This window comes from Macrotis lagotis, chromosome 2 (genome assembly GCF_037893015.1).
Source record: "Macrotis lagotis isolate mMagLag1 chromosome 2, bilby.v1.9.chrom.fasta, whole genome shotgun sequence".
NCBI classification, from domain to species: Eukaryota; Metazoa; Chordata; class Mammalia; order Peramelemorphia; family Peramelidae; genus Macrotis; species Macrotis lagotis.
This window is the reverse complement of record NC_133659.1, coordinates 204,250,323-204,271,793: the sequence shown is the minus strand read 5'-3', so window position 1 is coordinate 204,271,793 and position 21,471 is coordinate 204,250,323. Positions and strand designations below refer to the sequence as shown.

Sequence of the window (21,471 nt, the reverse complement as noted above, 5' to 3'; positions counted from 1 at the left end):
CTCTTGTTTAATACCTCTCTTCTTTTTCACACTAAACTCCTAGAATAAGTTGTCTGTTCTATTTGCCCTCCTTTCACTTATTTCTTAGCCCTTTACAATCTGTAAACTTCTTTCACTTAAGTACACAGTGATCTCTGATGATAAATTTGATGGTCTTTTCTCAGATCTTCTGTTTCTCCACCTCTCTGCACTTGATATTTCTGGTTCCCCTCTCCACAAGGATACTTTCTTGTCTTTAGGTTTTCATAACACTTCTTTCTCCTGATACTCTACCTACCTGTCTGACCATTGCTTCTCAGTCTCCTTTAGTGGCTCATCATTCATACCATACCCCTTACCTGTGAATATTCTCTGAAGGTCTATTGTGGTTTCTCTTCTGTCTTTTGACTATGTTCTCTCACCCAGTGACTTCATCACCTGCCATCTCATGTGTCATGAGAATTTCTGCACCTGACCACCAAGTCTATCCAACCCTAGCCACTTTCCTGATTTCCATTCTGTCATCTACAACTACCTCTCAGATATTTCATACTGAATATCCCATAAACATTTTAGACCCAGAATGTCTGAATCAGAATGTTTGCCTTCTTCTGAAGCCCACTTTCTTCTGTACTTTTGTATACCTGATGAGGGCTCCATTGTCCTTCCAGTCCATCTAAGTTCTTAACATTGATGTTATCTTTGGTACCCTCCTCTTCCTCACTCTACATACCCAATCAGTTGACAAGTCTTACTATTTATGTCTCCACATCTTTTGTTTCTTTTCTGTTATCTCTTTGTAGCCTAATTCCTCATTCTGTAACCTTTCTAGGGTTATTACTATAGCCTCCTGATTATTCTCTCTGGCTTAGCTCTCCCCTCTCCATCCTTCACTTTTTTTTTAAATTTAGTATTTTATTTTTTTCCAATTACATGTAAAATATATATATATATATATATATATATATATATATTTTTTTTTTTTTTTGGTAAGGCAATAGGCTTAAGTGGCTTGCCCAAGGCCACACAGCTAGGTAATTATTAAGTGTCTGAGACCGGATTTGAACCCAGGTACTCCTGACTCCAGGGCTGGTGCTTTATCCACTGCGCCACCTAGCCACCCCCCTAAACATTTTTTTAAACTGATTTCCAAATTCTTTCTCTCCCTCCCTTCCCCCTTCCTTGAGAAGATAAGCAATTATGTTATGTACAGTCATGCAAAATATATTTCATTTTAATCATGTAAAAGAAAACATAGACAAACCACCCAAGAAAAATAAAATTTAAAAAAAGTATGCTTTAGTCTTCCAGACTCTATCAGTTCTTTTTTCTTTTTTAGTTAATAGCATTTATTTTTTTCCAATTGCATGAAAAGTTAGTTTTCAGCATTAATTTTTATAAGATTTTAAGTTTCAAATTTTTCTCCCTCCCCCACCCCAGGGCACCAAGTTCCATCATTTCTTTCTCTGGGAATGGATAGCAATTTTCATCATAAGTCCTTTATAATTGTCTGGGATCATTGTATTGCTGAGAATAGCTAAGTCATTAACAGTTGATCATCATATTCTCATGGTTCTTATTTATTTATTTATTTTTAGTTTAGTTTTTTTTTTTTTTTGCAAGGCAAATGGGGTGAAGTGGCTTGCCCAAGGCCACACAACTAGGTAATTATTAAGTGTCTAAGACCGGATTTGAACCCAAGTACTCCTGACTCCAGGGACGGTCGATGCTTTATCCATTGCGCCACCTAGCCACCCCTGGTTCTGCTTATTTCACTTTGCTTCAGTTCATATAAGTCTTTCCAGGTTTTTCTGAGAGCATCCTGTTCATCATTTCTTATAGCACAATAGTATTCCATTACAAGTATATAATAACTTGTTCAACTATTCCTCAATTGATAGATTCCCTCAATTTCGATTCTTTGCCACCATTAAAAGAGTTGCTACTTGAAAAAATTAACAACTTCAGCAAAGTTGTGAGATATAAAATAAACCTATATAAAATTATATATTACCAACAAAGCCCAACAGTAAGAGATAGAGAAATTTCATTTAAAGTAACTGTAGAAATTATAAAATACTTTAGAGTCTACCTGCCAAGACAAACCCAGAAAACACAATTACAAAACACTTTTCACACAAATAAAGTCAGATCTAAACAATTAGGGAAAAGGTTAGTTGTTCACAGGTAGGCCAAGCTAATATAAAAATGACAATTCTACCCAAATTAAATTACTTGTTCAATCAAACTACCAAAAATTGTTTTATAGAGCTAGAAAAAAAAATAGTAACATAATTCATCTGGAGGAATAAAAGGTCAAGAATATCAAGGGAATTAATGAAAAAAATTGCAGAGGAATGTGACCTAGCTGTACCAGATGTAAAACTATGTATTATAAAACAGAATCCTCAAAAATTGTTTGGTACTGGCTAAGAAATAGAGTAGGGGGAAGCTAGGTGGCATCATGATAAAGCACCTGAGTTCAAAACCTGGCCTTAGACACTTAATAATTACCTAGCTGTGTGACCTTGGGCAAGTCACTTAACTCCATTGCCTTGCAAAAACCTAAAAAAAAAAGAAATAGAGTGGTGGATCAGTGGAATAGATTAAGTACAACAGGAACAGTAGTAAGTGATTTTAGTAATCTTCTGCCTGATAAACCTAAAAACTCCAGCTTCTGAAATAAGAACTCACTATTTAACAAAAACTACTGGGAAAATAGTATGGCAGAAACTAGGCTAGACTAGCATTTCACACCTTGTTACCAAGATTGAAATGGGTACCTGATTTAGACAGACCATAAGCCAATTATGAGAACAAGGAATAGTATATCTGTCAGAGCTATGGAAAGAGGAGTAGTTTATGACCAAAGAAGAGATAATGAACATTTTAAAATGAAAAATGGGTAATTTTGATTACATTGAGTTGAAAAAGTTTTGCACAAATAAAACCAATTCAACCAAGATTAGTAGGAATGCAGAAACTTGGTAAATAATTTTTACAGCTAGCATTTCTGATAAAGACTTCATTTCTAAAACATATTGAGAATTGAATCAAATATCTAAGAATTCAAGTCATTCCCCAGTTGATAAATGGTCAAAGGATATAAGCAGGCAGTTTTCAGATGGAGAAATTAAAACTACCCAGTCATATGAAAAAATGCCTGTAACCATTATTGATTTAGGGAAATGCAAATTAAAACAGCTTTGAGATACTACCACACACTTATCAGACTGGCTAAAATGACAAAAAAAAGGAAAATGATCTATGTTGGAGAGGATGTGGGAAAACTGGAACATTAATGCTTTGTTGGTGGAGTTGTTGAACTGATCATTCTAGAGAGCAATTTGGAACTCTTCCCAAAAGGCAATAAAACTATACATACCCTTTGATTCATTAAACCACTACTAGGTTTGTATCCCAAAAAGATCACAAAAAAGGGAAAAAGACTCACATGTTCAAGAATATTCCTAGCAGCTTTTTTTGTAATGGCAAAAAGCTGCAAATGGAGGAAAAACTCATCAACTGCGAAATGGTTGAACAAATTATGTTTAATGAATGTGATGAAGTACTATTATTTTGTAAGAAAACACAAATGGGCAGAGTTCAGAGAAACTTGGAACTGTTGTTGAAAGAAGTGAGCAGAACTAGGAGAACATTGTACACCTTTAACAGCAACATTGTTCATTTTAGCAGTACAATAATCAAAGACAATTCTAAAAGACTTGTGGATGGAAAATACCATCTACATTCAGATAAAGAATTGTAGAGTCTGAATGCAGACCAAAGTGTGCAATTTTCAGGTTTTTAAATTTGTTTTATGTCTTATATTTTTCTCCCTCTTGTGGCTTTCCCCCTTTTGTTCTGATTCTTCTTTCACAACAGGTCTAATATAAAAAATGTTTAACATAGTTGTACATGTAGAAGCTATATTGGATTATTCATTGTCAAAGCAGGGGGAGGGAGAAAAATGTGGAACTCAAAATCTTCCAAAAATATGAGTGTTGAAAATTTTCTTTATGTTGGAAGGAAATAAGGAAAAAAAATCACATTTTTTTCAAAAAGGAGTTTTGTGGTCATCCTTTCCCTTGGTGTCCTTCTTTATTGATACTCATCCTTTGTTGATGTTTCTCTACTTTTAAGCTTGGCAAAAAAGGGGATGGTGAGATGAGCCTTGATCTCAGTTGGTATTTACCCGTGAGGCTGAAGCTAAACCCCTGTCTGCATAATCTCCAGGATCCCCTACTAGGGTAATGGATAGATGCCTTGAATGTGAACTCCCTATACCAATGGCCATTTCTTCTTTTAAATTGAGAATTTTGGTTCAGTCCTCATACATACTCTGATTTGAATTCTTCACAAAGTATGGTTTCTAAAATTAGGTAAATAAAGTGGTTATTTCTCCATAAACTAATATGTTTAATCCCCTTTTATGCAGACCCTTTCTACATAATCCCCTAAAGCCACTTTGATGAGCTAGGATGTAGTTTGGACATTTTTATTGGTGGGAAGCAATGTAGCTGCTGAAAGTCCTCCCTTCTTCTCTTCTATATCTGAGAGGGTATTTTTCTGTTTGGCCTCCTTTGCCCAGATTAAAAGTTGTGTGAATTTTCCCACCCATCACTAATGAATATTTGTCAAATCATTTGTTTTGAAGAGGAAAGAATATAAGCTGGAAGGAAGGAAATGGGAGGGATAAAATGGCAAAATAATATAGGCATCTTAGTTATATAGGATCTTTAGGCAAAGGGTAACATAAGTCACTGGCTTCTCAGTATAAAGAAGGGTTTGATTGAGATGATAGGTCACCCTAGTGATCCTCTGATTCTAACCCTTCACAGAAAATCTTGGATCTCATTTGTATTTGCTGTGTAGAATCAAGGGTCCCCCTCTCTACATAAGCCATCTTTTCTGACTTAGGAATTCCTTTATCAAGACGTCCATTTTTTTTCTTTAAACTTAATTCTGACATATTTTGTTTTGGGACAATAGACATTTCCCAACAAATGCCCAGACAAACCCCCTTATAAAGTATCTTTTCCCTTAAAACAGATAAGTTTGACAGATCCTTTATCTCTGACAGTATTAGCATGGTACTAGCATTGGCTATTGTATTTGAACAGAGACTCTCCAAGTTAATTTTATTTGAACTGTTGTAGTCAAATGTGTGCATTCTACATTGATGCTCTTTAGCTGGCATTTGGTAGTCCTCTTCCTCATCACTTATATTCTCGTATCTTGAGGGCCTTCTCAAAACTGTTGAGACCTCATTTCCCCCTGGTCTGGAAATAGGATGAGATTTTTTTTTCTTGCTACTTTAACAACCAGGGACATGGGATAAAGCTAGAATTTTCTGGATACCTCCCGTCTCTCAGAGTCTATTCTTACAATATTGGATTTAGGGGAATTCAAGCACAAACAGCTTCAGATAGTGACCTGAAGGGTTTCCACAAGATGGTTATAGTGCTTTGTGTTTTCTTCTTTAGGGCGATACTCCACTGGCCCTGGGCCTATCCACAGGTAAGGCCCTAAGTATACTGAAGGAGCAGCTGGAGGCAGTACTAGAGGGGCACCTAAAGGAGCAGAAGAAAAGCTTAACATGGAAGGTAAGATTCTCTCCTCCTTTCTGTATCAGGACTGCCAGCCCAGATGCTGCCATTGCCCCTTTCTCCCCTCCAGGGTTAGGCAATAGTAGTGGGTAGTGGAAGAAAATATCTTCATTCAAACCCAAGCTCTGTGATTTGCTATTAGTATGACCTTGGGCCAATTCCTTAACTCCTTTGATCCTTATTTCCCATGCTGCAAAATGAGGGAATTGCGCTAAATTATTTCAAAGATCTTCCCTAGCTCTAAATCCTTTGATCCTGGCCTAGCCAATTGAGTAGAAGATACTTGGGAAACTTAATTGCCATGAGGAGTATAGGGTGCAAAGAAAATTCTGTAGAAGCTTAAGGGTTGGCCACCCTTTTCTTCCAAGTTTATGAAGTTTATAAATCTGGACATTTTCACTGAGTGCCATCATTGAAAGCCTAAGGGTAAGGGTTTCCTTTTAGTGGTTCTCTAGATCCTGATCTTCTTCAATATTGAACCCATGCTCCAGTAACAACAGGTTGGTCTCCTGCTTAGATCATAACTTTGAAGATGACAAGCAGATCAGGGGCAAGTGTGTGTGAGATGCTTCTGTAGGAATTGCTTTGTGGTACCCCATTCTGGCACCTGAAGCCTGCTGCTGATTTGCAACATCTCTATCCATTCCTTAGGAGATATGGAAAAGTAGCTTCCTGCACCATGGTAACCGCTGTTCCTGTTTTCATTGGCCGGGTGCCTCCCTGATGCTGTTGGCAGTTCTGCTGCTGCTAGGCTGCTATGGGAATCAGCCAGCTGGGAGGTAAACAAAGTGCCCTGGTGGCTACAGAAAGAGGTGGTTCTCCACCTGCTTCTTCCCCTTCCTAATCCTAAAAGAAAGCTTCTACTTTCCCATCCATAATCCTAATGGGGGACAAAGACTGATGGCCATGAGTTACCGCTTGACCAGGGCTCTGAGCTGTATGGAAATCTTTTTATGTGCCCAAGACCTGTGCCAGAAGGCCAAGTTCTTGTCAGGCAAGAATGAAACAACCTCCTCTAGAGGGATGGGGGGGGGGGGGGAGGCAGGGAGTGAAGTCAGGACAGGAAGAAGGAAAGTCTTTGGAGCCCTGGGGGTGGACTGGGTTGGAGGCTCTGCTCAAGACAACTCAGCCATCTGGCTCTCTCCACCCAGCCATGGGGTAGAGTTGGTGAATGCTACAGCTCTTCTCCTGCTGCTGCTTCTGAACCTCATCCTCATTGGGAGGCAGGAGCGACTGAAGCGACATGAGGTAGAAAGAAGGCTTCGAGGGATCATTGATCAAATAAGTGGTAAAGACAAGGACTAGTCCTTCATGGGGCTGGGGAGGATGTCCTGGGAGAGCAGAATATTGGCTTTTTCCTCTCTTACTGCCATCTGGACCTTTGACCACCTAGGCTGACAACAGATTTGCTTTGGAGCTTGTCCCTACCCTGGTGTAATTCTCAGAGAGCTAGAAAGTACTAGATCCAGCTCTAGAACCAGGCTCCCTGTAAAGCCTGTATATGATAAAATGCCACTTGATGGGGTGGCTAGGTGGTGCAGGGGGCAGCTAGGTGGCACAGGGGGTGGCTAGGTGGTGCAGTGGATAAAGTACCAGCCCTGGAGTCAGGAGTGCCTGAGTTCAAATCTGGCCTCAGACACTTAATAATTACCTAGCTGTGTGACCTTGGGTAAGTCACTTAACCCCATTTTCCTTGCCAAAAAAAACCAAACCCTTAAAAAAAATGCCACTTGATTAGTTCAGATGGTAGGGATTTAGGCTGGACCTTGAAGGAAGATTCAGATTTGAGTATATGTTGAGTTGTGAGGAGAACATTTCCAGAGATAAGCAAGCAAGGATGAGTAAAGTTAGAGAAATGAGAATGAGCTTGTTGGATTTGGGGAAAGTGAAGAAATTGGACTGATTAAACTGGAGAGCTTATTCTGGGGAGTTTTTGAAGATTGCTTTGCTCTCTTCCTCCTATTCTCTCCAGATACTCTCAGGGATGGTAAGGAGGTCAGGTGGCCCAGTGCGATGTACCCTGATCTTCATATGCCCTTTGCCCCATCCTGGTCTCTGCATTGGGCCTACCGAGATGGACACCTGGTAAATCTGCCAGTCAGCCTTCTGGTGGAGGGAGATGTCATTGCCCTGAGGCCAGGTCAGGAATCCTTTGCTTCCCTGAGGGGGATCAAGGTAACTCAGGGTTTTTCTTCCCCTTCCTGGGGAATATTGTGGGGGTCGTGGGAGGATATCAGATTTTATTCCTGAATCTTCAAGACCATAATTAGTTTCTCAGCAGGGTCTTTGGGCAGGATAGGGCATGGTCTACTATTTATTACATACTTTCTTATCCCTACCCTCTCCTTTCTGCTGTCGTTAAACTGCCAAAAATCTTAAAGGGCCCTATCCCAACTGCCTGTTTGTTTCCTGCTAACCCTATCACCCCAATCATCTCCCAATTATCAGGGATCATAATGGATCTATGGTTGTAAGTTAATATGCTATAGGGCTGACTGGGCACTAACATTTTTGTCTACTCCATCTTGCCCCATGCTGCTGACAGGATGATGAGCACATTGTCTTGGAGCCAGGTGACCTGTTTCCCCCCTTTTCTCCTCCTCCCTCTCCTCGAGGGGAAGTGAAGAAGGGACCACAGAACCCCCAACAGCACCGACTCTTCCGGGTTCTTAAGACCCCTGTATTGGACAACATTAGGTGAGAGGGATGCTGCTCTTCTCTCAGCAACTTACCCTCTTTCTTACTCATCCTGAGGGAAATTTGTTAGTAGCTCAAGCACTCTGGCTCTTTTTAATGTGAACTTTTTGGAGACTTTGGTAATTGCATTGAACCCCTGTGCAGAGAGGGTTTGGGGGTTCTGTGCTGGGCAGGGTTGGGATTAAGGACTGGAAATTTTGTGGTCTAATGGGTCTGGTGGGGGACTAGTGACATGTTCATAGGACATTTCTTGTCTGTCTGGATGAAGCCTGGGACTGAGGCTGCTCTTTCCCTCAGATGGTGCTTGGACATGGCCCTGGCTCGACCAGTGACTGCTCTAGACAATGAGAGGTTCACAGTGCAGTCAGTGATGCTGCGATATGCAGTACCTGTGGTCCTGGTGAGTGGGGAAGAGGGGAGGGTTGATCAGATGAAGGAACCAAGGGCATGTCAAATTGGGCAGAAACTATCAGTGCTTGAGTTTCCAGGGCTTGATGGGGATGGGTGGCAAGGTTGCCAGGGGTGCTGAGTGATGAGCAGGCAAATTTTGGGAGAAATGAATGGCAAGAGTGTGGGCTTTGCTCCTGGTGCCTAAGGAAGCTGGAAAGTATTTGATGCTCTATCCTTTTTCCAACAGGTCAGCTTCCTTATCACTAATGCCCTGCGCTTTGTATTAAAAGCTCCAGGGATCACTTCTTGGCAGTATACCTTACTCCAGCTACAGGTATGGGATTCTTTTCTTTGAGGTTACTGCTGTCTTTGATTTCCTCCTGGTCGTCAGATATATCCCTTACCCAGAAAGCAGCCTTTGCTCATATTTATCTAGTTGTGTGAGGATCTTCCCCATTGAACTAATCTGATGCTAGATTTTTTTTTTCTTGTGGGATGGGAAGAAGCAAAATGTGATTGTCTTTTAAATAACCAAGGTCATCTTGCAGATGTGATGTGAATCCAGTCTGAACCTAAGCTCATACCTGAGTTGTACTATTTCCATAATCAAAAATATTCCTCATGATGGAACTTGCCTTTTATTCCAGACTACTGGGATGCTTTATTACTATGAACTGACCACATCACCAGAAAAATCCTTCCTTCCCTTCCATTCATGAGTCAATACAATAGGTCTTTAGAGTATACTGAGCCTAAGTTTTTCTTTCTCCAGGTGAATGGGGTCTTGCCAATCCTCCCACTGTTATTTCCAGTACTCTGGGTATTGGCCACAGCCTGTGGGGAGGCCCGAGTCCTGGCCCAGATGAGCAAAGCCTCACCTAGTTCCCTGGTAGGTCTTCTAAGTTTTGAGCCTTACAGTTTCTGAGGTGAAGACTCAGGAAGAGAAGAAGGGATCTGGCTACCTGCCCCAGAGATGTATCTTATTCTCCAGATTCTGGCTTACATGCTAGGATCAGACTTCTGTGTTGGGTGTAGTTGGTTAGCTAGCTTAGAAGGATATTAACATGAGATTCTATTCCATTGGTAATCCTCCCCCCACCCCCATCCCCAAGTCCTCCTCCATACGGTGACCCCAATGTCTACTGAAGTATCTCCTTCCAAAGGAACTTAAGATCCTAGCTTATGGCAGGGCTCTTGTTAAGGCCAGCACTTAACGACTGCTTGACCATATCCTTTCTGTTTCACTGATAAGAGCTCTCATTTCTTGATATAGTTGGCCAAGTTTTCAGAAGATACTCTCAGCAGCTATACAGAAGTGGTCTCCTCTCAGGTCTGCCAGCTAGAATGGTGATCTCTTTCCTTCAAATTTTTATTATCTTGTGCTATTCCCTCCCCTGAATCTTGGGAACTTATTCTCCTCTTCCTGACTTTGACTCCTTTCCTTGGGTTTCTGTGGCCTAATATCCCTTTCCTGTGTGGACTCAATCTGAGCCCTTTTCCTTAGTTTTCTACCCCTGAACCAGAGAAGCTTTCCTTTTAAACTGATAGTTTTCCATCCCTCCTCTCCCCTGGAATTCTCTCTTTATTCTAGGTTTGATCCCTCCAAATCTGAGGCTCCAAATCCTCATATCCTTCCAATGTCTTCTCTTCACACTAGGAAATGCTCCGCTGCATCTGGGGCCACTTCCTTAGGGTGATCCAGGGAAAGTCATCTACACTGAGCTACAGCTCTAGCTTGCTGCACAGCTTGGGCTCTGTAACGGTGAGGATCCTCCCTATCTGAAAGAGAGCCCCTGAAGAGCTGGAGGGAGGGTAGGGTATTATATGAACTCTACACCTTGAAAGAAAAGCTCCTGTCTTCTAATAATAAGAGTTAGCATTGCAGAGTACTTTACAAATATGATCTCATTTGATTCTCACAACAACCCTGGAAGGCAGATGCTTTCATTATCCCCATTTTATAGATGAGGAAACAGGCAGGCAGAGGTTAATTGATTTGCCCAGATTCACATAGCTAGGAAGTGTCTGAAGCAGGATTTGAACTTGAATCTCCTTGACATTAGGTCTAATACTCCAACAATTGCACCACTTGTTTTCTGCCCTAGATCAGAGAAACTTTGCTTTAGACTGATACTTTTTATTCCTTCTCTCCTTTGGAATTCTCCTTTGGACTCTAGAATTACCAAGACTTGCAGGATGCCTTCCCTTCTCTGTGGCCTCCAGGCCAGCTTGTGCCCAAATGCAGGAAAATGTTTTTCCTTATTTTCTGCTATACAGAGTGCCCATGCAAAGGCAAGGGTAGCCTCAGACACTTACCTTATAATATCCCTTCCTGCCACAGGTGCTATGCTGTGTGGACAAGCAAGGAATCCTGTCCTGGCCCAATCCAAGCCCTGAGACTGTCCTATTCTTCAGTGGGAAGATGGAACCACCTCATAGCAGCCATGAAGATCTTACTGATGATCTGTCTACCCGCTCCTTCTGCCACCCTGAGGTAGAGGAGGAGGTAGGGCCGGCTCCTTTAGGCCCAAATTTGGGCCAGGCTGTTTAGGCCCTGGAGCCTGGCCACTGGCCTCAGGGAGGGTGGAAAGTGACTGGAGGAAAAGAGGGTAGGCCTGCAGGAGGGTCAAGGAGAGTAAAAGCACTAGAGGGAACAGCCCTCTTTTCCACTTAATGGGACGGGAGAAGGGAGTCCCTGCAGGCTCGCTCTCTCAGACCTCCTTCACATTCTCTTTAGCCCCATGAGCGAGATGCTTTGCTGTCTGGTCCCTTGAGAGACACCTTGCACCTCTCCAATGAGCAGGAGAGGGGTGACTGGCCTGGAGATGGCCCCAAACCACCTGAAGCTCATCCTCACCGAAAGCTGCATGGGCGCCATAAACATCCTTCTGGCTCCAATGTCAGCTTCAGCAAGGATATTGAGGGTGGGGAAGAGGAGCCATTTAAGGTGAGGGGAGGAAAAAAGATAGGGTAATTCTGTCCTTTCACTTGTCCCTTTGGCATCCCAGAAAGATTTCAGGGTTTCTAAAATATCTGCAAAAAGAAAGAAAGAAAGAAAGAAAGAAAGAAAGAAAGAAAGAAAGAAAGAAAGAAAGAAAGAAAACCCAATAGAATTACTGTTTCTCAAACCTGAAGAATCAGATCTCCTTTTTGTTATTCTTTTGTAATTTAAGTGCTTTTCCTCTTCTTTGGTCCTTATTGGAGATAGTTGGAGCTCGCTGCCATCCTCACAGAAGCCAATGGATTCCCTTAAAGCCTTTTTCCAAGTGAAATATCATCTTTTAACCTTTCCTTATCTCTCCTCCTCCCTCCTTAGGTCACTTCATACCTTTCTCTCTCCTTTTTTTTTCCCTAATGGTTCTTTATGTCCTCCTTGAGATTCAGAGGACAGGACTGGAAAAGCAGAGTGAAACATGGAGGGGATAATTGAGGGAGGAAAATCCATGAAATCTCTTTGGTTCTTCAGGCTGCCTTTTGATCAGGGGGCTTTCAGTTTTGACTGACTTCTTTGATAGTCTTGAGATTCTATTTACTTCAAACTTAGGAGGAGGAGGGCAGGGCCTGGAATAGTCTCTTCTTTGTCTCTCCTGGACTGATGGATATGCTTCCCATCTTTCCCTCCCTCCCTCCTCTCCTGCCTCAATTGCTCAACCCAGGCTGTGAGTGAAGGGGATGCCTGTGAAGCAGAGGACTTTGTATGTGACTACCATCTGGAGATGCTGAGCCTGTCTCAGGACCAGCAGAACCCCTCCTGCATCCAGTTTGATGACTCAAATTGGCAGCTGCACCTTACCTCCCTCAAGCCTCTGGGCCTCAATGTGTTGCTGAACCTGTGCAATGCCAGTGTCACTGATCGCCTCTGCCGCTTCTCTGACCACCTCTGTAACATTGCTCTCCAGGAGAGCCACAGCGCTGTGCTTCCTGTACATGTGCCCTGGGGGCTCTGCGAGCTTGCCAGACTTATAGGTACAGAGACTGCCCACTTTGCTAGCAGAAACTGAGCATGCCTGAATAATGAGGGTCTTGCTGCTTGTCTCAAAAAAACCCAGTGCTATTGATTACAAAACTAACCCTTGTAATAACAGGCACTATTTGGGTCTCATTTGTGTGACAAAATGAACCGAAATTGACCTTACTTCTGCTCCTTTGTGTTCAAGTTGTCCCTGATATGTTATTATGTTGATTTGATCCAAACAGACTTTGAGGAGAAAAGTAAACCTGAATTCCCCTTTTGGAGGCGCTGAGCCTCTTTTCCTTCTTCTGTTAATGTACTGCAGGCTTCACTCCTGGTGCCAAAGAGCTCTTCAAACAGGAAAACCACTTAGCACTCTATCGCCTTCCCAGTGCTGAGATGGTGAAGGAGACAGCTTTGGGAAAACTGTCCCGTGTTACCAAGCGGCGTCCACCACTGAGCCATATGATCAGCCTCTTTATCAAGGACACAACCACCAGTAAGCCTTCCCTGTCACATTATGTCCCTAAGCCAAGTCATCCTTGAGGTGGGATGTGGGGTCCACACACATCAAACAGCATAAGGGAGATGAGAGCCCTCCCTAGTGGCCAGCTGCCTTTCTTACTGCTCCTGATTACCTAAGCAGCCTGTGAAGAAGAAGCTCTGACCATTGTAGACTGTTTCTAGGAAGAGAAGGATTCCCCAGGATCAGTCTTTGGCAAAAATTGGGTAGGCTTTGGGATTAGCCAGGAAGCTCAGCTTACTAGAGCTTCATGGAGCAAGGTAGACATCTACTCCAAGAGCTCAAGATAGCCTTGGAAATCCAGAAGACAACCCCTTGTAGTACCCCCCAGAGAAATAGTCCCAGCTGGTAGTTTTCACTAAGACAGCGCCGTGGTTTTGAGGGAGCTTTCCTGGAGGAGATGAAAAGAGGGTTTGGGGAGTAATTTGCCTTAAAGCTCAGCGTGGAGGAAGGGATGGGGATGAGTTTTCTAACCCTTACCTGAATAGTGGCTTTCAGACTTTTTCACTTCATGGAGAATGTGACACCTTCAGGGGGAGGGGGTAACTAATGGTCACTGCCTGATGTAGGATTATCTTGGATGTAGACAAGTTACCTGAAACCAGGAGCTTCCGAATGGTTTTTGGATGATGTTGCTGCTTGGCCGCTACTTGGCCCTCTGGCTTCTTGACCCTGGGGAGCACAGCCCATCTTTAACAGGACAGCTTGTGGTAGAAGTCTCAGAAGGTTGGGCCTAAGGTGTCCGAGGTATTTGTTGAAGAGTTTGAAACTTGTTTTTAAGTCTGGACCCCATGTATCACAGGCACCGAGCAGATGATGTCCCATGGCACGGCAGACGTGGTCCTGGAGGCCTGCACAGACTTCTGGGATGGAGCAGACATCTACCCGCTCTCCGGCTCAGACAGGTGGGCATCTGTGGCCCCAGGGGCCAGGAGCAGCCAGTTGTCCGCTGTGCCAGTGGGCTCATTCTCAGCTCTTCTCTTTCCCTGACAGAAAAAAAGTGCTGGATTTCTACCAGCGAGCATGCCTCTCAGGCTACTGCTCTGCCTTTGCCTACAAGCCCATGCACTGCGCCCTGTCCTCTCAGCTCAATGGCAAGTGCATTGAACTTCTGCAGGCTCCTGGCCACAGCACCATCTGTACCTCCTGCGAGCTTCCTGGTACTGTGCCCATCAAGCAGAATGCCCGCCGTAACAGCTGGAGCTCTGACGGTATCAGGCAGCCTTCTCTCCTCGGGGGGTGGGGGTGGGCTCAGAAGGGATTCTGTTGCCAGTCTACCCTCCTTCTGTTAGTGTGGCATAACAGATTTGGGGGTCAAACCCTTTTTCTGCTGGTGTGAGTGGACAGATTCTTCACCTGGCTGATGCTCTGTATCCTAATCTGTAAATTAAGAGGCTGGACCAATTTCCCTTTTAGCTCTGGATATAGAAGGGCCAGTTTTCTATCCCTGCCTGACCAGACCTTCTCCAAGGACTAATAGTCTCTTCCTCCTTGACTAGTTACTCATATTGTGTCTTGTACCCATGAGCTTGAGAATTAAGCAATCTGGATGTATAAAATTGACTAGGGGAAAGAGTATTGGTCCCGTAGACACACCTATGTCCACACAACTTTTCTACACAATCTTCAGCTGATTGATGGGTGTCTTTTATTGTCTTTTTCCATCTATCTTGTATGTCTGTTTCTGTGTTTGTGTGTGTGTGTGTGTGTGTGTGTGTGTGTGTGTGTGTGTGCTGATGTTGACTTATGCCTGGGCAATTTGCTACACATATGATGCCTGGAAATGTGTGGCATTTCCATGTGTATGATTTCCATCTGGGTTTTGTGATATTTGGCTATTGTGGCTGCATGCATTGGTTGCCCTGTTTGAAGAAGGGATTGGCGAAGCAATGGAGAAGGAGGATTGCATGCAAGCTCTGAGTGGCCAGATCTTCATGGGCATGGTGTCCTCCCAGTACCAAGCCCGCCTGGACATTGTGCGCCTCATTGATGGGCTGGTCAATGCCTGCATTCGCTTTGTTTACTTCTCCCTGGAGGATGAGCTCAAAAGCAAGGTGAGACCAGTTTTCCTCTCCTTCAACCACCAGAGGGGAGCTTTTTCTTTGTCTCTTTATTCATTTCTGTTGGCTTTTCCTCAGGTGTTTGCAGAAAAGATGGGCCTTGAGACAGGCTGGAATTGCCACATCTCTCTCACACCAAATGGTGATGTTCCAGGCTCTGAGATTCCACCTTCTAGCCCTAGTCATGCCGGTTCCTTGCATGATGACCTGAATCAGGGTGAGGTTTGTGGTAGGAGGATGGTTAGAAAGGGAGGGACAGAGGAGGGGTAGGGATTCAGAGATCTTTTCTTCTTGAGGTAACTGCTGCTGGAGTAGCCCCTATAATCACCTATTGAAAAGTGTTTCCTCCTGTTAAAGTGGCTATGATTTTTATCCTCAGATAAAAGCTGCCCTCAGAGAAAGGAAAGAGGAGACTTTCAGGTATAAAGTTCTGAACCTGGATGTTCTGACCCTCTTGCAGGAAGCACTCATCATAAACAATGTGGGGGAAAAAAGGATACAAGAAAACTATAGCTTTCAACTTATGATGATTTGGTTCTATTCTTTTAGTGTCCCAAGATGATGCTGAAGGACTCCTACTTATGGAGGAGGAGGGTCACTCTGACCTCATCAGCTTCCAACCTACTGACAGTGACATCCCTAGCTTCTTAGAAGACTGCAACCGGGTATAGTAGCTAGCCTGGTTCCTTGTGAACTGCCCTGTACTAGAAGAGGCCACACTTTGCCTCCCATATCCCATAATCTCTCCAAATAATTGATGTGAGCATACTTCCAGGCCACCATAAATTGCATTAATAATATGAAGGGAGCTGAGGTGTGGGGAGAGTCCTGGATCTTGGGGGGGACAGATAAACTTGGAGGAATCTCATTCATTTATTCATGCCCCTACCTAGGCCTATTTATATTTCTTTACCTTGCAGGCCAAGCTGCCTCGGGGTATCCACCAAGTACGGCCACACTTACAGAATATCGATAATGTTCCTCTGTTGGTGCCCCTCTTTACTGACTGCACCCCTGAAAGTGAGTCTCATTGCTAGAGCACCTCAAGCTGTCTCCCTCAGACCCCTCATCCTAAATTCTTCTGGGATTGTAGCTTTTCTTTTAAGGATTTGGAGAAAGCTAGGGCAGTGCTCAGTCACTTTTGGGACTAGGCTAGGGGAGCTAGGCTACTTGTAATTTTTTTTGACTATTGATCAGATAGTAAAAGATGAGGTTGCCTCGTTGGAATTCTTATTGGATTTGGCAGGTATTGAACAAGTTTTACATCTGAGGGAAACACGGAAGGGTCACTTAGAGGGTCTGAGGAAGACGTTTGACTGTACCTCCCTCTGCATCCCTTGGTTGAGTCAGTAATTAGATCTGGGGTTTCCAACTTGGGCTAGAGGCAAAGCCTGATCAGCCACAGAGAAGTGGGGGAAATCAAATTTCCTTCCGTGTCCTTCCACTTGTCTCATTGTCATTGTCTCAGCTCACCAGCAGATGCATTGAGCTCATACAAGTGCCTTTGGCCATTGTGCCATATTCACATCCTATAGGCTTCCTGGTCCCACACCCATTGAACAGGATACACACCTGCTGCCACATCTGGAGTGATGGGGCAATCTCTTTCTTGTCCCCCCACCCAAAAAAAGAAATTTTCTCCACTGAAGTCTATTTTAAACATTGGAGAAAGGGGACCCCCTTTTCACTAAAGAGAGCTAATTTCATTTCCCCACACTGCTGTGGTTTCCCCAACAGTGTTTTTTTTTTCCTCCAATTTTACTTATTTTTTAAGGCAATGGGGTTAAAGTGATTTGCCCAAGGTCACACAGCTAGGCAGTTGTTGAGTGTCTGAGGTTGGATTTGCACTCAGGTCCTCCTGACTCCAAGGTCCATGCTCTCTATCCACTGTACCACCTAGCTGCCCTCAACAATGTTTTTGTTGTAGGATGAAAGGACCCTCCTTTCTCCCTCCTCAGTAGGTTAGCTAAGGAAAGGAAGCAGATCAGCCTCATTCCCCACCCACCCCCAACTCCCAAACCCACCAGACATTCTTCCTCTTGCAGGTTTGCTAAAGCAATTTTCCCCATTAAAGTAACAATTCAAATGAGGTTAAATCTCAAGCTGCAGAGAAGTTCTAAAGCTTCTTCATCTGCCCACTTTCTTGGACATATACATGAAAAAAAAAGAATCAAAGCATATCTGATCTCATATTAGTACTACATTTGTTTCATCAAAGGAATTAGGTTAGAATGTTTTCTTTTTCACTTTTGAGAATATTTTCCATAGTATAAATATTAATTGTTCTTTGAGGTGTGATAGAAATCTCTCTGGATCAAGGTCTCTCTCCTCCTTTTTTTTTTTAGTAGATTCCTTATAACTAGTTCAATTTTTTTTTTTTTTTTTTTTTTTGGAATTTGAACTGTTCAAGATTTCTATTTGATTTGCTAATTTTTGTTGCTAATCCTTAGTTTTACTGTCATCTATGTATAGTAGGCTTCTGGTAATTTTTATTTGTTGTGACTTCATCTTGTTCATTTTTAATTTTACTTAGTTTTCCTCCCTTTTCTTTTTTTTAAAAGTTTACTTAAGGCAATGGGGTTAAGTGACTTGCCAAAGTCATACAGCTAAGCAATTAAGTATCTGAGGCCAAATTTGAACTCAGGTCTTCCCGACTCCAAGGTCAGAGTCTATTACCTGTGCCACCTAGCTACTCCCCCCTTCTTTGTGATACATTTGACCACTTGAATGCAGTTTTTAAATGACCCCTAGACTCCAGGTCATCTTGTGATCAGCTTGCAGAGGTGGGAGGATGTTTTGGTAGATTTGGGACATTACAACTTGGAATGCTGTGAGTTAGAGAGCAAATATAGTAATATGATAAGGAGGGGTATATACAGTAAGTATGTATGCCTGGTTCCAGGAGAGCTATGGGTTACTTGCTCCCTTCCTCCTAGACTTTCTGACCTGGGATAGAAGAGTATGTTTTGAATGAATGTCATAGTATCCAGTGCTGGATTTTGTGAAAAAGTATTCCAGGTCTATTTTTGACTGTTTCTTCCTACCTTTTTTTTTCCCCCAGCCATGTGTGAGATGATTAAGATCATGCAAGAATATGGAGAGGTGACATGTTGCTTGGGTAGTTCTGCCAACCTGCGCAATAGCTGCCTCTTCTTGCAGAGTGATATCAGGTCCGGATGAATCAAAGCTCTGGGACATGATCCCAAGGGTTGGCCCCTGTCTCCCACAGAGACTACTGGTAGTTTGGGTTGTTGGTTATGGCAATGAGGGGAAGTCTTAGAAAGGAGAGGAATGTGTCTATGTTGACCCATTTCATGTCTTGTGGCTGTTCTTGGATTGTGTTTTCCAGTACTTTAAGTGGCCAGAGAATTAAAGTAAAGATCTAGACCCAAAATCTTGCTAGGAAACAGCAAATCTTTGTAGGCTAGTTCCTAATGTCTTCTTTCTCTCTTTAACTAAGCAGCATTGCTCTGGATCCCCTATATCCATCCCGCTGTTCCTGGGAGACCTTTGGCTATGCCACCAGCACTAGCATGGCCCAGGCCTCAGATGGCCTCTCCCCGCTACAGCTCTCAGGGCAGCTCAACAGCTTGGCATGCTCAATGGCCTTTCGACAGGAAGAGAGCATCAGTATCATCCGTCTAATTGAGCAGGTGAGGATTCAGGACAGCACAGGAGTCCTCATTAATTTTCATCTTTCTTTACTTAAGGCAATGGGGTTAAGTGACTTTCTCTACTTGCCACTTGATCCACTTTCTTTCATGCCCTCTTATGTGCTAACCACTCTGTTCATCTTGTGCCATCAGGGTGTAGCAATGTTTATCAAGTTTTTGTTGAATGATGTTGTTGTTCGGGGCAATTGTCATCTTGGCTCTCATTCACATTTTCCACCATGTGCCCAGAGGAGCCTAGGACAAGCCAAGGAACCAAGGAACAGCTGAAATAATGATTGATTCCTGCACCTGTCAGTTCTCCTTCCCACTGAGGTGTCTGATCTGATTATCTCTGCAGGCTCGGCATGCTACCTATGGCATCCGCAAGTGCTTCCTCTTTTTGCTGCAATGCCAGCTGACTCTGGTGGTTATCCAGGTGAGGATGGGGCAAGGCAATAGACCTTGCCCCTCTGATCCCTTAGAGAAAAATAGAGGGCTGAGTAAGGACAGTTATAGTTGTGGATGCCTGGCCAAGTACTTTCATTTCCCCTGTTACCTCCCTCCCAAACCTTTTTGAGCCTCTCTTTACAGCAAATTAGAGCAGCTGGGCCAAATTATGTTGGGGTAGTGCTGCAAATCCTGAAAGTTTGACCCCTTTCTTATTTCTTTAATCCTTCCTTCTGGATAATTTTCCTCCATCTAGTTCCTTTCTTGCCTGGTTCAATTGCCACCACTCCTGGGCACCACTGACATCCTGTGGCTGTCCTGTTTCTGCTATCCCCTTCTAAGGTAAGAAATCATGTGGCATCCCAAAATGGGGCTAAATATGCTCCAGGAAGCATGGGATCCAGAAAGAACCACTTACAGTGGGCAGTTCCTCTGAGGCATCTTTTGGGAACTTTTTTCCCCATTTTCTCATTCCATCTTCCTACTGACTCATGTCCTTCCCCTTGTGGGATGCCTTTGAACAGGTGGGATGGTGAGTGTCCCTGTTCTCCTGGAGGTTTTGGCCTGGTCTCTATCTCTTATCATCCCTCAGGATGAATCAGGGAAGCATAGCTCCAGGGAGCTCCCTGACCCTGCTTTCTGCTTTACAGTGTCTCCCTACTAGGAAAGCCTCCACACAGCTCTGTCATGTCTGTAGCTACTGGAAAGAATCTTCTCTCCATTCCCAAAAAGGTAGGTGAGGCAATATCTCCTTTCCACTTGGTTTCAATAGACTCCTAGGTTTCCATAGCCCTCACAGGTGCTGATGTAGAGTAGATTGGACAAACATGGAAGCATCTGGAGATAAGATCTTTGGTGTGGTGGGGGTGGAATCCCTCTTTTGGTCAGTACCTAACCGTCTCCCTGGATCAACAAATGTCTAATGTGGGGGGAATGGACATTGGATGCTCTTACTCATCATTCAGCCATCATAGAAGATACTTATCATGTACTTGGCAGACTGTTCTTTGGCTTAGGTTGGCTCAGGGCTGGGCAGGAAAGGGTGGGATTGGCTGATTGGAGTGGTCCTCTCTTTTTCCACAGACCCAGCACTACTTTCTCCTCTGCTTCTTGCTCAAGTTTAGCCTGACCATTTGCTCAGGCCTCATCTGCTTTGGTCTCATCCTGCAGACATTCTGTGAGCGTGCCCGGGAACGAAACTGTACTGAATGTTTCTCTATCATGCTGAGCAGGTAGGCTGCAGCACTCACCCCCTACATGGCTGGTAATCCTTTCTGTAAGGGGACACCCTGTCCATTTACTTTAAGAGGACTCTCTTTTTGCCTTCTTACCATCTACCTCCTTTGCCCTGGTTTGTAGCTGTGCTTCCTTCTTATTTGACAGAAAAAGTCAGACAGCTCCAAATTGGTTTGATGAATTTGCCAATGGGCTTCTGCTGGCCCAGAAACTCACTGCTGCCCTGATCGTCCTCCATACTGGTGAGTGTCCCTGACCCCTGAGAGTTTCTGGCCTGGTCCCTCCAGTATTGCCAGAGGACTGACAGGAGTCTCCTTGACTGAGTCCCCTGGGGACTAGTAGGGGCTTCTGAGGCTCTTTTTGTCACCCTTTTTCAACAGTGTTCATTTCCATCACCCATGTGCATCGTACCAAGCCCTTGTGGAGAAAGAGCCCCTTCTCCAACCTCTGGTGGACCATAACGGTGCCTGTGGTGTGAGTACGGGGCAGGTGATTTGGTGGAGGGGTCCTGGAGGGTTTTTGTTAGAAGTTGAGAATTGGGTTCTGGATCAGCTGGGGTTACACAAGTATGATACTCTTACCCATTGAAAGATATTGATGCTGGTGAGGATTGTACCTCACAAGTTCTACATCTTTGGTCCTACCTTTGTCAGGCTTCTGGGGCAACTCATGCAGACAGCTGTGGACTTGCAGCTCTGGACAAACAGGGACAGCAGGATTAACTTTGGCTTGGCAGATGTGCCCCTGATAACCTGGCTACTGGGCTGCCTTTCCCTCATTCTTGTGGTGGTCACTAATGAAATCGTCAAGTTGCATGAAATCCGGTAAGGAGCAAGCCAGGTCAAGCCCCCTCTGTTCCTAACTCATGATGGAACACCCAAGTCTTTCTCTACTTGTCACTTGATCCACCTTCTTTCATGCCCTC

The 21,471-nt window shown here is 43.8% G+C and overlaps 1 protein-coding gene across 8 annotated transcripts in view; it reads left to right on the top strand.

Moving 5' to 3' along the window:
• TMEM94 (transmembrane protein 94) overlaps nucleotides 1-21,471 on the top strand; it is a 50,070-nt gene that overhangs the window by 27,755 nt on the left and 844 nt on the right. For 5 of the 8 annotated variants that reach the window (XM_074224584.1, XM_074224579.1, XM_074224577.1 and 2 more), the window contains 29 exons: nucleotides 5,466-5,585; nucleotides 6,240-6,367; nucleotides 6,740-6,876; nucleotides 7,561-7,763; nucleotides 8,134-8,285; nucleotides 8,583-8,685; nucleotides 8,923-9,009; nucleotides 9,448-9,564; nucleotides 9,949-10,005; nucleotides 10,333-10,437; nucleotides 11,017-11,181; nucleotides 11,413-11,622; nucleotides 12,332-12,641; nucleotides 12,953-13,126; nucleotides 13,953-14,055; nucleotides 14,144-14,361; nucleotides 15,023-15,204; nucleotides 15,289-15,427; nucleotides 15,760-15,875; nucleotides 16,131-16,230; nucleotides 18,272-18,380; nucleotides 18,674-18,863; nucleotides 19,222-19,299; nucleotides 19,567-19,652; nucleotides 19,961-20,042; nucleotides 20,394-20,542; nucleotides 20,694-20,788; nucleotides 20,927-21,020; nucleotides 21,200-21,370. In XM_074224584.1, the coding sequence (XP_074080685.1) occupies nucleotides 5,466-5,585; nucleotides 6,240-6,367; nucleotides 6,740-6,876; nucleotides 7,561-7,763; nucleotides 8,134-8,285; nucleotides 8,583-8,685; nucleotides 8,923-9,009; nucleotides 9,448-9,564; nucleotides 9,949-10,005; nucleotides 10,333-10,437; nucleotides 11,017-11,181; nucleotides 11,413-11,622; nucleotides 12,332-12,641; nucleotides 12,953-13,126; nucleotides 13,953-14,055; nucleotides 14,144-14,361; nucleotides 15,023-15,204; nucleotides 15,289-15,427; nucleotides 15,760-15,875; nucleotides 16,131-16,230; nucleotides 18,272-18,380; nucleotides 18,674-18,863; nucleotides 19,222-19,299; nucleotides 19,567-19,652; nucleotides 19,961-20,042; nucleotides 20,394-20,542; nucleotides 20,694-20,788; nucleotides 20,927-21,020; nucleotides 21,200-21,370 (3,980 nt within the window). The remainder of the gene's footprint in view (nucleotides 1-5,465; nucleotides 5,586-6,239; nucleotides 6,368-6,739; nucleotides 6,877-7,560; nucleotides 7,764-8,133; nucleotides 8,286-8,582; nucleotides 8,686-8,922; nucleotides 9,010-9,447; nucleotides 9,565-9,948; nucleotides 10,006-10,332; nucleotides 10,438-11,016; nucleotides 11,182-11,412; nucleotides 11,623-12,331; nucleotides 12,642-12,952; nucleotides 13,127-13,952; nucleotides 14,056-14,143; nucleotides 14,362-15,022; nucleotides 15,205-15,288; nucleotides 15,428-15,759; nucleotides 15,876-16,130; nucleotides 16,231-18,271; nucleotides 18,381-18,673; nucleotides 18,864-19,221; nucleotides 19,300-19,566; nucleotides 19,653-19,960; nucleotides 20,043-20,393; nucleotides 20,543-20,693; nucleotides 20,789-20,926; nucleotides 21,021-21,199; nucleotides 21,371-21,471) is intronic. The other 3 variants (XM_074224581.1, XM_074224585.1, XM_074224582.1) reach the window with 3 other exon arrangements.